The sequence below is a fragment of the Monodelphis domestica genome, chromosome 2, assembly GCF_027887165.1.
Source record: "Monodelphis domestica isolate mMonDom1 chromosome 2, mMonDom1.pri, whole genome shotgun sequence".
Classification (NCBI taxonomy): Eukaryota; Metazoa; Chordata; class Mammalia; order Didelphimorphia; family Didelphidae; genus Monodelphis; species Monodelphis domestica.
This window is the reverse complement of record NC_077228.1, coordinates 411,502,700-411,519,176: the sequence shown is the minus strand read 5'-3', so window position 1 is coordinate 411,519,176 and position 16,477 is coordinate 411,502,700. Positions and strand designations below refer to the sequence as shown.

At 35.4% G+C, this 16,477-nt stretch overlaps 1 protein-coding gene across 4 annotated transcripts in view; it reads left to right on the top strand.

Annotated features, from left to right (window-relative positions):
• MTFR2 (mitochondrial fission regulator 2) overlaps positions 1–16,477 on the top strand; it is a 61,827-nt gene that overhangs the window by 25,973 nt on the left and 19,377 nt on the right. For all 4 annotated transcript variants that reach the window (XM_007484600.3, XM_056818852.1, XM_056818853.1 and 1 more), the window contains exons 8-9: positions 4,854–5,025; positions 8,219–8,286. In XM_007484600.3, coding sequence (XP_007484662.1) covers positions 4,854–5,025; positions 8,219–8,286 — 240 coding nt within the window. The remainder of the gene's footprint in view (positions 1–4,853; positions 5,026–8,218; positions 8,287–16,477) is intronic.

Here is a 16,477-nt window from a genome sequence, read left to right as displayed (position 1 = left end):
TACCAACATACTTAACAAAAAACAACTAGATCCTTTTAGTTTATGATATGAGTTGAAAAATAACAGATTTGTAACATGGCTTAGAGCTGTGATGGTGAACCTATGGCACATAGTTCTCTCTGTGGGCATGCCTGCAGTCACCTGCCATAGTTTGTTACTATAGAGCCAGAGGGACTCCGGTCAGAGCTGATTCCCTCTCCCTCGTGCCTGAGGATATTTCTCACATCTCCCACCTTTCTGCTCAGTAGCTAGTGGGAATGTTTCCTTCCTCCTCTGTCTGGGGTAAGCACTAGGTCTCTGGTGGGGGGGTTACATGGTGTGGCCCTGGGGGCAGGGCTTTGTACTCCATCTCTAAAATGTGCAGTATCACACTGGCTTAAAGATTAAAATCAGAGTGCAAGGAGCAGGGTGATAAAACCATAGTGCTATCAAAATTTTGAGTTGAAGAGTACCAGAGATAATCTAATCTTAACTACCTTGCTTATTAGTGGTAGAGCTCTTGATTCTCCTTCCAGCATGCTTTTTTCTTCTTGGAAAGTAATTTATTTCTTGTGTTACAATAATAATCCATTATAGTCAAATGCTCTCTGTATTTTTCCATCATCAAAAGCACAGGGCTGGTTCTGGATTATGTATACTTATTTATCCTTTCTCTTACCATAATCAAGTTTCCACTCAATTCAGTCTCAAGTTGACTGATCTAAGTTGCCATAATAAAATGTTAGCAATATTTTAATCTCCTGAGGAGGCTGAGGAAGTGAGGTCAGAGAGGTGAGATGGGAGGGAGGGAGGGATTTGCCTAATTAATTATAAGTAACTTAGAAATTAAAATATTGCTATCCAAAGTATATATTTCTTCTGGGTGTGGAGAGTCAACAAATGTGAAAAAAACCAAGGTGGTAAATTCCTTCTGCTGAAAGAATCAAGTTGAAATTTAATATCAGTTTTCTCTGGTATTTTTTCTTACCCTTCTTTATACATTTCCTCACTGTATTTTGGAGATTGAAGGGCCTTCAATAGTGACTATCTAGTCCACAGAAATACTTTTATTTTTTTTATTTTGTATTTTACATATGAAGTCATACAAAACATTTCTACATTTATCATGTTGCAAAAGAAAACAAAAAAAAGTAAAGTGTGCTTCAATCTATGTTCAGAGTTCAGCTCTCTCCAGAGGGGGTTAGCATTTTGATTCTGGACCCTTTCGAAAATTGTCTTAAATCATTGTCTTGATCCGAGTAGCTAAGTCTTTACCCAGTTGATCATTCTTACAATATTGCTCTTGTGTTCAGTGTTTTCCTGGTTCTTCTTATTTCACTTTGTATGAATTCATATTAATCTTAACAGTTTTTTCTGAAACTATTCTAATTGTCATTTCTTATAGCTGAATGTAGTATCCCATCAAAATCATATAAACTTGTTTACAATTGATGGATGCCCTCTCATTTCCAGTTCTTTGCCACCACTAAGAGAACTGCTACAAATATTTTTGTCCAAATAGGCCCTTTTCCCTTTTCTTGGATCTCTTTGGGATATTGATCTACTTGGGGATATTGGTATAGAGCTATAGATAGGTGTTGGTGAGTCAGATATTCTCCAAAACAGTTGAACTAGTTCACACCTCCATCAACAGTGCATTAGTGTCCCAATTTTTCCACATTCCCTCGTCTTTTTAATATACCTTTTCCTCCATGTTGTACAATCTGACAGGTGTTTGGCTCAGTTCTCTATATATTTGAGAAATGAGGCCTTTATCAGAGAAATTTGCTATGAAGTTTTTTAGTTTCCTATTTTTCTCCTAATTTTTGAATGTATTTTATTTGTGCAAGAACTTTTAAATTTGATGTAATCAATAATTATCTATTTTATTTCTTATAAACCTCTATCTTTTGTTTGGCATGCATAGATGTAACATTTTTCCATACTCCCCAAATTTGCTTATATTACCCTTTATGTCTAGATTACTTACCCTTTTGACCATTTCTGGGTATAAAGTATGGAATGTTGATCTGTGCTTGCATAGTGCTATACAAAAGTGGAATGGGGCAGGAGGCCTTATGTTCCTCCCTCACTGAAAATCTTCAAGCAAAGGCTGAATGCTAGTTTGTAGCAGAGATTATTTAAAGTAAGGCTTGACATTACTGGATTTCAAACTATTACAAAGCAGTAATCAGAATAGTCTGGAATTGGCTAAAAATTGAGTGGAATAGATTTGGTATACAATATACAATAGTAAATGACTATAGAAATCTTGCTTTTGATAAACCTAAGGATCCAAGTTTTTATGATTTAAAAACTCATCTTTTTACAACTTCCATCTATTGCTTTCAGTTCTGGGGCCAAGGAGAGGAAGCTGAACCCTCTTCTTTGTGACAGCATTTCAGATGACTGAAAACAGCTAGCATATGCTGTCTAAGTCTTCTCTGTGATAAATAACATATCTGCTGAGGAGGACTGTTGCATTTTCTATTTTTTGAGATGATACTGGTTTTTTAGTTACTCAGAATTCAGCTTTTAGAAATCTTAATTTACATTTTGTAATTGTGCTTATTACTCTCTGCTTCTGCTTATTTTCTTGCATCAGTTCTTTCAATCTCCTTAGGTTTAAATTACTCATAATAATGATTTGTTCCATTACAGAAATATTAAAGTTTGTTGAACCATCCTTATGATTTTTTTCAATATTGTTTTTCCATAAAAAGTGTTTCTGTGAAATGTTTTTTATATATGACCCTTTGTGTTTATCTGACCTCATTGGAATATATACCCAGGAGTAGGATTATTGAATGATAAGAATCTGAGCAGTTTCTTTACTTTTTTTCTTAATTCCAAATGTTTTCCAAAAAGATTGAACCACCTTGTAACTTCACCAATTGAGTATTAATCTTCCTATATTATTTCAATTTTTTTCCTCCATCTTTGCCAATTTACAGGATAAAAGGTAAAACATCATAGTTTTAACTCTTATTTAAGGCATGCTTTCTTTTGAAAATGATTTTTGCCTTTATATTAAAATAATATTGTGCTATATCTAGCAGATTGGCTAACATGACAGTAAAGGAAAATAATGAATGTTGAAGGGGATTTTGGCAAAGTTGGGACATTAATGCATTGCTGGTGGAGTTGTGAATTGATCCAACAATTCTGGAGGGCAATTTGGAACTATGCCCAAAGGGCGCTAAAAGACTGTCTGCCCTTTGATCCAGCCATAGCACTGCTGGGTTTATACCCCAAAGAGATAAGGAAAAAAACTTGTATAAGAATATTCATAGGGGCCAGGTGGGTAGCTTAGTGGATGGAGAGCCAGGCCTAGAAATGGAGGTCCTAGGTTCAAATCTGGGCTCAGACACTTCCCAGCTGTGTGACCCTGGGCAAGTCACTTAATCCCCATTGCCTAGCCCTTACCACTCTTCTGCCTTGGAGCCAATACACAGTATTGACTTCAAGATGAAAGGTAAGGGTTTAAAAAAAAAAAAGAATATTCATAGCCACACTCTTTGTGGTGGCAAAAAATTGGAAAATGAGGGGATGCCCTTCAATTGGGGAATGGCTGAACAAATTGTGGTATATGTTGGTGATGGAATACTATTGTGCTCAAAGGAATAATAAAGTGGAGGAATTCCATGGAGACTGGAATGACCTCCAGGAAGTAATGCAGAGCGAGAGGAGCAGAACCAGGAGAACATTGTACATAGAGACTGATACAATCCAATGTAATGGACTGCTCCATTAGGGTCAATGCAGTGATTCTGAACATCTGGAGGGATCTACAAGAAAGAACACTATCCACATTCAGAGGAAAAACTGTGGGAGCAGAAATACAGAAGAAAAACAACTGCTTGACTACATGGGTCATGGGGGATATGATTGGGGATGTAGACTCCAAATGATCATCCTAGGGCAGACATCAACAACATGAAAATAGGATTTGACCAAGGACACATGAAATACCCAGTGGAATTGTGCATTGGTTACGGGAAGGGGTAGGAGGAGGGAAGGGAAAGAATATGATTCTTGTACCCAAGGAATAATGTTCTAAATTGACTAATTAAATAAAATTTTCCAAAAAACCCATAAAAAATAATATTGTGCTATATTTTTGTCAATTCCTTGTACGTTTTGATTATTAGAATTTTATCAGTGATGCTTGATGGAAAAATCTCCCTTTACTTTTCTGTACAGTTGTATCCCCTTATGTACAGTTTTCTTTATGTAGTTTAAGTTACCCATGATCATTGAGGGGAAGTAGGGAAGCAGGAAGGGGGCTCCTGCCAGATAAAGAAGGGGGCCAGCACCCAGTTTTTACTCCAGAGGTTGACCCCAAACTATCTGCTTTGGCAGTCTCTTTATGGCATATCAGTTTTGCTTTAACTTGGAGGTTTTCTTATTTTTGTGGGTGGTGGGTGGCTGAGGATCACCAGCTAAGGAGCAGGAGCAGGTAGAGAAAGAGAGCACTTGTATACTATATTGTGAAGTTAACATAGATATTAAAAGTTAAAAGTGAGAACTATCTGTGGTTTCACAAATTATTGGAATATAATCCCCTCAGCCCTTGGATAAGGGGGGACTATATATAGTACTATATATAATATGTGATGTACTTTTTTATTACTGGTTTTAATGTTGGTAATGTCTTAACTGTGTTTAATTTATTAAACTTTATTATATGTATGTACAAGAGAATCAAATTATATATGGGGTCAGCAGATAGTCTTTTATATTGACTCTTCTAGCTATCCACAGTAGGTCTTAGAACATATACCCCCAAATATAGGGACCCTACTGTACCTACATAAATATGTTGTATGTATCAATAAGGTGATTAAAGTTTTAATTTATTGAAATTTCTGTAGGTCACCTGGAGGGAGACCCATTCATAAAACAAGAAGAGAAATTTCAGATTGGGATCCAGTGTCTATAATTTCTCATGCCCTTAAGAAGAAGTTTGCATTCCAGGAAGAAGATTCCTTTGAAAAAGAAGATACATCTTGGGACTCTTCATTTTTTAGTCCAGAAACTCCAAAGGTAACTCTATGATAGTATATTATCAAATTTTCCTTAGGTATATGTTATGTGATAGATTTTTGAAGGAAGATCTTGCTTCTCAATTCTGTTCATATATTTAAGCTTTATTGGCTATACATTTGATTCCAATTACCATGTCTCCTTTATCTCCACTGTAGCATATGACACAGTCATGAATAGGCTTTTAAAACTAAAATAGGGGGCAGCTAGCTTGGTCGCCTGAGAGCAAGGTCTAGGTCCTAGGTTTAAATCTGGCCTCAGACACTTTCTATCTGTCTGCCTCTGGGCAAGTCACTTAACCCCTATTGCCTAGCCCATACCATTCTTCTGCTTTGGAATCAATATTGATTCCAAGACAAAAGGTAATGGTTATTTAAAAAAAACAAAACCCTAAAATATTTTGATTTTTTTTTCTGCCTTAATTATAATAATCATCATAATCTTTCAAATTCTTATTTGATCTTCAAAACTGCTGTGTCAGTTCTGCATGTATTAGCTGTATTTTAAGTGAGTTGTTCGAAATTGTGCAATGGAGCCAAAATTTGAGCCTAGATCTTCTAGGTTTTAGATTTTTTGATACCACATCATTTGAAACTTTTGACATCTACCTCCTATGAACTCTCTGAGTAAGTGTAGGAATGAGATTATAGAGTTGAATTTTGATAAGAGGAAGTTTGAGAGGATTGGATATTATCCCCAAAGTGCTGGACTCAAGCCAGGAACCCTGCAGAGAATTCTGTAATGCAGATTGCCAAGGAAGAATTAGAATTAGAGGGAGGGAATTAGAGGGAATTAGAGGGAGAAACTGCCATTTCCTGTTCCTGAGCTGGAAAAGGAAGGTGAAGCTTTCCTGGGCTACCTTACCTCAACCTGTTTGTGAAAGTTTGGAGTTCCCTTTCAACTGGAGAGTATCTTAAGGAAGATACTCAGTCATACCTGCTGTGTTTACTAATTTGTCTAAAGTTTTATCTGAATATTCTGTCTGTTGGGGCTCTGGGGTTTTACCTCAGAATCAGACCCAGCTTTAGGTTGACCTAGCCATCTATAGGCCACTCTTAGTAGATTTTGGAAACAACTTCTTAAAGAAACAGCTAAATTAAAGGCTGAAGATTATAGCCGGTAGACAAGTGAGCTTTTGGGGAAAACCTAGCTAGAAACAGGTAGCTGGTAGCATAGCCAGAAGAACTGAAGCATCCATTGTGAGATGGATTTAAATAGGTTGGATGAAGTATAAGAAATTAGTCAGGAAATCCATTTTGTTTAATCCTCCCAGTCTACTGTGATTTCTAATATAGACACTGTTTTCTTGTAAGATAGTCTCCAAAGATTTTATGTGCATTGGTCCAGTGGATGGAAGTGAACTTTGCTTCCTTTCAATAAAAGGGAATTGATACTTACCACAGCTAAATAAGTATCCAAACTATTTCCCTAGTGTGGATAACACCATCTATCCACATTATTCCTTCAGTCAAGGACCTTACTTCTTCAATTGGTGAGTAAGTAGGGCGAGAATCTAGAAGATTTTGTGTTTTTTAAGGATCAACAGCCATTTCTGATTGTTTAGAATTTTTGCACAGTGTGGTGTCTGGCCGCCATTAAGAACTCCAGCAGTTGCAGTATCTTTAGGACACAGCAGGGGGCCCCAAAAGCTTTCTCCCAGTCAGCTGCAACTCATGCAGTTACAAATAAGCTGAGTTATTTTGTAACAGTGTCAGGTGTTAATCAGAGCTACTGTTTGCCTGAAGAAAATTCTTTTTATTCAAAGACTTCCTTCTATGAAACCTGAATATAGCAGAATGTTGGGGTTAGGGGTAAATTTTTGGCTTTACATTACCCAGTTTGCATTACACAAATTTGACAGGCCTCCTGCTCTGGTTCTCAGTGTGTGGTAGGGGAAGCAGCTGTGCATCCCTATGCTAGGAGTCTTTTCTCTCTAGGCATGGTCTATGGTATGGTCCATTTATGCTAATTGAGAATTGACTGGATTTTGTTTTTCATTCATTGGAGTAAGACGTAGGTTTAATTCTGATCCTGTCACTTAAAGCTATGCTAGTGAAACTCTTTCATCCTCAGCTTTCCTCAGCTCTAAGATATGGTATTATAGTTCTTTTATTAACCTGTCAGAATTGTTGTAAAAAGCAATGAGATATGAATACATGTAAAAGAATTTGTAAACTTTTAATAGAAGAATAATAGCTAATTAACATTTACATAGTGTAAATACGATGTAAGTGTACTAAGTGACTGTCACTTGCTAAATGCTTTACAAATATTATTTCATTTGATCCAAACAACAAACCTGGGAGGTGGGTGCTGTTATCTACTTTTTACCCTGGAAAAGAGTCACAGAGCACTCCTAAGTGTCTGAGGCTGGATTTGAACTCAGAATTTCCTGACTTGAGGCACAAATTTTACTGAGTAACTTAGCTGCTCGATGATATATAAATATAGATTTCTATCTAAGAAGTCAAAAATAAATAATAATAAACTTTACTGTGCATTTAAAATACTTTAGTTGTATGCTTTATTCATAGGGGAACCCTTTAGACTCTCATCAAAGCTTGTTTATATTTTTATTATGACTATAGTTACACTAACACTGCTTACTTTGTTTTCTAGCCCATAGCATTTTAGAAGCAGAAAATTAGGTGTAAGGGTAGCTTCAGATGCAAAAAGTATCAAGAAGTTACAGCTAGAAAGCATGACAGTAAGATCTGAGACAGTCGACATTCTCATATACTTCAGTAATTCTAAGGATGTTACTATATTACAATGCAGAACAGTAGCTAATATCTAATAAAAGATGACAGAATATTTAGGAAAAGATTAAATTGTATTCAGGGGACTGTTTAAGAAGGCAAAGATTTCCATGCAAATAGGTAAAATTAATTTTTGAGTTTTAGAGAGAGATTTATTTATCCACAGAACTATATGAAGGTTTTAAAAAGTTAGATATTGTTGTACTGCTATATATGTTCAATAATTATTTCATGCATGTTGTTTTCTCATCAATTAGACTCTGAGTTTCTTGATAGTAAGGACCGTTTATTCTTGTTCTTTCTGTCCTTGAGCTCCTAGCACAGTGGTAGGTATTGAGATAATTGGTCATTATGTTTCAGTATTCTCGTTTGCATTTTCCTTTTTTACATTATATTCAATTAATTTTTGTGTTTTAAAATATGCTTAATTTTAGTTTGAACATCGTATCTTGCAGCCGAATGGACAATGCATGGAAGAAGAAATTGACAAAGTATCACAAAGGTGTCAGTTTTAAAAGCTTTATTTCTTTAGTTAAGAATGAGCCAAACTGAAAGGAAAACACATGTGCCTCATAATGTGTTAAATAGTAGTGGCAGGACCACTCTTTTAAAGCAACTAAATAAAATGTATGCACTGGAATATATTGTTATGTAACTATGAAAAAATCACAAACCTACTTATGTGACCTCTTACAAATTTCCCAACAGTCAAAGTTTTGAATGAGATCTTGTGTAGGTTTTTCTTGCAAATACTGTTGAATCTTGAAAACAAATATTAGATAACCTAATTTTTTTTTTGCAATAGAAGACTAGTGTTGCCATGAGATAAATCATTTTAATGTATAAATGAAACCTTAAAGTGTAATACTGGAAAACCATTTACTCAACAAGTCTTTTAAGGAATCAGAACTCCTCCCAGTTTACAAAAGCTGCTGTGCCAGTATCATGAATATCTTTTCTAATTTTCTTCATTAATTCAGGTAGGTAGCCATGTGCCTTTTCTTAAAGTGTATCAATCTCAGCTGGCTTTCAATTTTCAGTAATCTGATGATCTTTAAAGGTTGTAAAATTATAGTTTTTTATTCAAAGAGCTGTGTAGGTTGACTCACTAAATGGTTGCACTTTGAAACTTCTCAAATTGTTTAGGTCATGTTCTTATGTTCACAAGTTGTTTTTTCCCCCCCCTTAAGTGTGGTTTTATTGAAATACTGCAAGTATAAATTTTTAGGGAATCTTTTGCTTCTCAAACATTGCATAAATTTGTTATGTAAATGTGTATATATATCATGAATTTTCCTCTGTTCATTTTCTATGCTGAACTTTTGTAAATAGTTTGTAAAATAAATGTGCCTTCCATACTTGTACTTGATATCTTTTTGAAGTATGTTTATTTTGTCCTGAAATATATTTTGGGAGGAAGCTTGAGGTTTGAGGGCAAAGGAGAAGAAAATCATCACTTTACTCTTCACTAATTGCACATTTCTTTATAAATTAGGTATCCTAGATGGTATTTACAAAATGGCAAATTTGGGAAAGGTATCTAACTGGTTTGTAAAGTAGTCTGTGTATTCTGATAGAAGTGAAAATGAAAACTTCTAAGCTATACAAATGCCAATTTATTTCTTTTAAATGAAGGCAAAAAAAAGTGATCCTGAAATAGATGTCTTTCTTTACTAAAATAGCTGTTCTTTGAATCACCTAACAGGTCATTCTCAGTTTCATAAGATTATTTTGTCTCTTGTTTCTACTGTTTTTAGGAAAAATAAGATGTTCTTCGAAAAGTATTGATAAAAATATGTAGTTGGAAGTATCAGTAGATTGGGTTCTGGTCCTGAGTTTGCTACCAGCTAGTTTTGTGATCTTATAATCTTATCATTTCACTTTTCTGAGCTTGTTTCTTCCTCTATTAAGAGGTAATAGGACTAGATGATGATCTGCAAAATTTCTTCTTCCAACATCCAATGATAAGATTATGGACATTTCAAATAATAATCTTTTGTCACTAATAAAAATCACAACCTCTCTGTAACTTAATAGATATTCTTTGGAAGTTGTTGTAACTGGAAAATTCACCATTCTGCAGCCAGTCTGTTGATAAATCTCTGACTAGAGTCCTTATTCATGTTATTCTATTTTGAAAAAAAACCAAAACATTGTTGTAATTTTTTCCTTAATTAGTATTTTGTTCAAATTAATAAGTATTTATTGATTACTAATATAATGATAGGTGTCCCTGTCTTTATAAGGCTATATTTTATTGCGAAGGAAACAACACAGATTAGTTAATTCAAATAAATATAAAGTTATTTTGGGAGAGGTGGCAAGTGAGAGGGAACAGGATCTCTTAGAGGAGCCTCTCAAACTGGGGTCCTTTGGGATCTCAGAGAATTGCATAAAAGCCCTGTGTTGGAGATGGCTTAGTTTGGAGTATTTAGCCTGTGAGGAAGATCATGTGTAGTTAGTCTGGAAAGAGATTAAAATTGCATTGTCATCTAACCTCTCTGTCTCAGTTTTTTCAACTATAAGATGGGGATAATAATGGCTCTTATCTTACAAGGTGGTTGTGAGGATCAAATGCACCTTGCACACAGTAAGCATTTTTTAAATGCATATTCCTCACCCTCCTTTTCCCCTTCTGTGATTGGATACTCATCCAATCAACATCTGCTAAATTGAAAGTGTCCTTATAAGGCTTTGTTCTTGGACCTTCTTCTCTTTTCCTTCTGTGCTATTTTACTTGGTAGTTTTATCAAGAATTTAGTTATCATCACTATGGTGATAATTGTCACATTTTCCTATCCAGTCCTGACCTCTCTGTTGACCTCCAATCTCATTGTTCCAATGGCCTAGGTAGATATCTCAAATGGAAACATCTTGGGCTTAACAAAAATCTTTTTTTAACTTAATTTTTTTCAGTTATATGTAGAAACAACTTTTAATAATTGTTATCTGACATGTTGTCATGCCTCTCCTAGTGGGAAATAGTCTGTTACAAGTTATATCAGTGCTGTCATGTAATATATGTTCCTGTATTCCTCATGCCCTGAAAGACACTATTGCACTTATAAGAAAAAACTCATGGATGAAATAAAATGAAAAATGGAATGTTTTGATCTGCAATCAGACTCCAATAGTCTTCTTTGATAGTAGATATTGCATTTTTCATCATGAGCCCTTTGATTATTTTGATAATATTAGGTTAGTCTTTCATAGTTACTGTATACAGTGTTTTGTTGTGCTCACTTCACTGCACCAGTTCATATAATCCATTTTTTTCTGAATTCATTTTTTATGGTGGAATAGTATTCCATTATGACCATGTATATCATGACTTTCTTTTTTAAACCCTTACTTTTTGTCTTAGAATTGATACCAAATTGGTTCCAAGGCAGAAGAGTGGTATGGGCTGAGCAATGGGGTTTAAGTGACTTGCCCAGGGTCACACAGGAAGTGTCTTGAGGCCAGATTTGAACCCGAGACCTCCCATTTCCAGGATTGCCTCTCTATCAAGTTACTTCACTGCCCTTGTACTACAACTTATTTATCCATTCCTGAATTGAGGACATCCCCTCAATTTCCTTTTCTTGTTACTACAAAAAGGTATAAATATTATATGCATAAGTGTTTTTGTAGAAGTTGGTCCTTTTCCCATATCTTTGATCGCTTTGGGATACAGATCTGGTAGTGGTATTTCTGGGTCATAGGTTATACAGTTTTATAGCTCTTTGGGCATGTTTTCATACTGCTCTCCAGTTTGGTTCACAGTTCCACCAACAGTGTATTAATGTCCCAATTTTCCCATATTCTGTCCAATATTTATCATTTTCCTTTTTGATTATATTAGCCACAGGTGTGATAGTGATGATGGTAGTATTTGATTTGTGTGAGGTGGTATTTAGGTGAGGTTTTAAATTGCATTTCTCTAATCAGTAGTGATTTGAAACATTTTTTCATATGAGTCGAGTTTTAATTTCTTCCTCTGAGAATTGCCTTTTCATATTCCTTGAATCTATTTTTTTAACTGACTCAGTTCTTTTTATGTTTGACAAATGAAGCCTTTGTCAGAGACACAGGCTATAAAATTTTCCTCCTGTTTGTTTCCCTTCTAATCTTGGTTGCATTGGTTTTGTTTGCACAAAAGCTTAAATTTAATGCAATCAAAATTATCCATTTCACTTATGTTCTCTGCCTTATTTGGTCATAAATTCTTCCCTTATCCCTAAATCTGATGGGTAAACTATTCCATTGAACTTATTATCTTTCCCTAAAAAAATCTTCTCTTCCTATTACTGCTAAAAGTAGTCATTCTCTCAGTCATGCAGGCTTGCAACTTATGTGTCATCCTTGATTGCTTACTCTCTGTTCTGTAAAAATAAATTTTGGCAAGTTATAAAATATTTAGAAGTTCCAATATAGGTTCAAAACTCTTCGGATACTTTTGATAGATATAATCAAAAGTATCCTCAGTGATGAAGTGAAGCTCAAATGTAAACTTCTCTTCAGGGCCAGGTGCAAGGATGCTAAAGAAACTCTTATTATAAAAATAAATTTTATTGAAATATGTAAGGATAAATAAAGGATTTCTAATTCTAAGGGATTCTAAATCCACCCAAATAAATTCCCAGGTTCCGCAAGGAACTGCTTCTCCAGTGTTTCACAGGCTACACTAATCCTCCCTGATCAGACTAACCCAAATTTATACTATCTAAATAAAAACTACCGCTATTATCCTTATAAATCTTAACTTTGCCTTCAAAGTATAAAATAGCAAAGGCTAGCTGGGTGAGTCTCCACAAGAATCAAATTAGGACTCTGTGAGTCTATCCAAACCAAAGACCAGGTTTTTCTTTGGTTAAGCAATCTATAAAACCATAATAGACATTCAATAATGTTTCCCAAGTCGGGAAAGGAAAACATTGAGCTCCTTCAGATCTTTCCCTCAGGCAGAGAGAGAGGCAAAGATGTTACCTCCTTCAGCCCTGAGAGAGTCTCTGCCAACTGTCAGAGACCAACTCCCAACTTCCAGAGTAATTGACATAGAAAAATGGTTATAACTGTCACATCTGAAATTAACATGCTCTCTCAGCTCTGCTTCAAACTCCAGTTCTTTCTCAAGCGAGCCATTATACTTCTTATCCCTAAACTAATAAAACAACACTTATTTTCTAATATCATCCTTACAGTTCCCATAACCAATCTGTTACCCTTGGCTTGTTGAGTTTACCTCTGTGACAGCTCTTTCCTCCCATTCTCTCTTCCCTTCTGTCACTGCCACTGCCACCATTCTGGTGCATGTCCTCATCATCTCATGCCTGAAACTGCTGATCCTGCTGGTTGGTCTCATTGCCACAGATCTTTCCTGTCCTCCAGTTGGCCATCAAAGTGATTTTCCTAAAATGTAGATCTGACCATGTCACCACTTTACTCAAACTTGAGTGGTTCCTGGTTAACTTTAGGATCAGATATAAAATCCTGTCTGGTGTTCAAAGCCATTCATATCCTCTTCCCCTCTACCCCCTGCCCATGAACACTTCTTTAGTCCTACATTTATTCTTACCCACTGGCTCTGACCACTGGCTCCCTTGTTCTTGTACAAGATGTCCATGTACACCATGTATTTTCATGACTGTTTTGTGCTTTAAATTCTCTCTTCCATTTGTGCCTTTTGATTTTCTTGACTTTGAAGTCCCAGCCAAAATTTCATTTTCTAGAGAAGACTTTGCTGATCTTCCTCAATGCTATTGCCTTCTCTCTCTTGATTTTCTCCAGTTTATCCTATATATATCTTTTGTATATTTTTTGTTGTTTGCCTGTTGTCTTTCTCTCTTTGACTGATGTCCTTGAGAGCAGGAACACCTTTTGCTTTTCTTTGTATCTCCAGGGCATAATACATTTCCTAGTATGTGATAGGAATTTAATGCTTATCCCTGACTGATGGTTGAGGAGAGCAGCCAGACTGTTTTAAATAATGATGTTTCCTATATTTGCCACAAGAGAGCAGTGTAATACCAATAACAGAGTACCTTTGCTGGTGTTTTAGTTTTTAACAGCCTTAGAATCCAGATCATGAAATGCCTAGTTAAACTGGTATTAGAGCAAAAATTACCTCTATAACATTTTCCAGTGTGATTGATCATCCAGCTTCTGTGTAAATGAAGATATTTAGAGAAGGGAAGCCTTACAATGACAATCCATTTTACTTTGGGGAAACTTTAATGGTTTGGAAGTTGATATTGAATCGATATCCATTCCTCTGAAAATTAACTACATTGCTTGTGAATTGTGCCTTTAGGTGGCCCAATAAAAGAAGTCTCTTTCTTCTTTTTCCTTGAAGACCCTTCAAATATTAGATGATAGCCACGAGGCCCTCTCCAGTCTCATCTCTAGGCTAAATGCTTATACTTCCTTTAGTTGAGCTTTGTGTGGTTTTTTTCACTGTCATGGTCATTCTCCTTTGTATATGCTCCAGCTTGTCAGTGATTTTCCCAAAGTGTAGTACCTAGAAATGAGTGACACTATTTCAGGTTGAGAGCATCACATTTTGACTTAAACTCAAATTCATGCTACCAGCTTGGCAAAATCTTTCACTAAAGCATTAGTTACTATTTTTGAGGTTCTGGCATTCAGCCAATTCAGAATATACTTAGCTACTGTCATCTAGGCCATATCTCTATCATGTCTTCAAGGCTAGCATAGGTAACTGTCAAATGCCTCACTGTAATCCAGAAATACTGTTTCTTACTCTGATTTACTAAAATATAAGGTTATTAGCCTGCAATAATATCCCAGAGAAGCTAAGCTAGCTTGTGATGATCACTGATTTTCCTAAGTATTCATGAACCATCTTTTTAAAAAATTACTAAAATTTTCCTGAAATCAAAATCTTTGGCTTACATTATGAGGAATTATGCCTGCTCCCACATTGGGATCACATTTACCTATTTCTAACTATAAAACTCCATATTCTTTAATGTGAGTTAAAAAAAATTTTTTTTTTAATTGACAGCTTTTAACAGCTATAAATTATTTGATATTCTGAGAAGTAATTTATCCAGTCCTGGAGGACTTCAATTTGCTGATGGTTGTTTGAGTCTTTGGTTATAACTTTCAGAACTAAATATATTTAGAAGTAGGCAGGAAAAATATTTGTCGGTATTAACTTCAAAAGCACCATATGTTTTCAAAAGAATATGATTAAACAATGATCTCATCTTAAGACTGAAATTTCTCATGCTTTTTCTGGAGAAGTATTTTCAATGAATGATGAATAGTCTATTATTGTGGCAAAATATCTGATTAAGTGACTTTGAAGACTTAAAAATTATAATGGGATCTGAGACAGCAGGAGCAGTTTTAGTCTCTTCCTTTAGGGAAGAATATAAAGCTTACCTAAATAATACACATACTTATCTTCATTCAGGTCTTTGATATTTATCTGGATGTATAATTTATTTGATGTGGTTATTCCTTCTAAAAGTGAAGCCACCCATTTATATCTGTCTTGCCCTACGTGATTCTGCTCAGTGCTTCTCCGGTCAGACTTCCACCAAAATTCTGTTCAATGCACTGGAGGCCTTCTTTTAGATGTCTTGACATCTTATAGTTACCATTGGTGCATGTAGGGCCAAACTCTCAATTATCTCACTCTTTTTTTTAAAGACTATCAAGGGCTAGGGGGTTAAGTGACTTGCCAAGGACAAACATCCTGGAAGTGTCTGAAGCCATATTTGAACACAAGACCTCCTGACTCTAGGACTGGTGTTCTCTCCTATACTACCTAAGTAGCTGCCCCTCAATTATCTCTTTCTCTCTATATATGTTAGCCACCTCTTCTAGTTATATATCAGCCTGATGATATCCTTTATGTGGCTTTTCTTGCACAAATTCTGGTTGGTAATTTGTTAAATGTGTTCATGCCCACTTTTCATGCATTCTTTGACTCGAAACCATATGATATCACCTGAAGAATATTGTTTAAAGAATATGGCTCATTGTTTCAGGAAGAGAAAAAGACAATCCAATTTGCTTTCCTCTTCATACTCAATAACAGGGCCAACTGATTGCCTATTTGCATTGTTTGTCCAAGCTCTATGTACCATGGGATATCTTTATGTCCATCCAACTGCATATCATTCTAATCAATATTGCCTTAATTTTCTTATTTTTTTTCCTATATAGATAATTAGGATGAATTCTTAAGTAATTATGGATCTCATTTAAGATGCTCCATAGTGTTCTAGGGCACACACTGGTGTCGTAGTCACAATGTCATCCACAATAAGAACATCCAGAAGATTTCACTATATATAAGGAAACTTTTTGATGTGGAGATTGAATTATCTTCGACAGTGAAAAACACCTTCCTATTCCTATTTTCAGCCTCAGTGGATATTTATAATCAGAAGGTTTTTATGTATAATTTTCAAGGAATTTTGTATTTTAACATAAGCATAAGAGACACCTTAATGGAGAAGAGCCTGTATGATCACACTTTGACCACCTAATGAAGTGCTTTTTTATAATCAACAATGAAACCTTCTCATGCATTATTTAATCAACCCCAAAATGTGAATATTCATAGATAAAATATTGTTTGCAAAAGCCTGCATATTTCTTTTTTCTCATGCCTTCAATGGATAGAGATGTGATCTTTCTGTGAGGCTCTCTGGCCTTGGGCAAGCTCAGGCAACTCT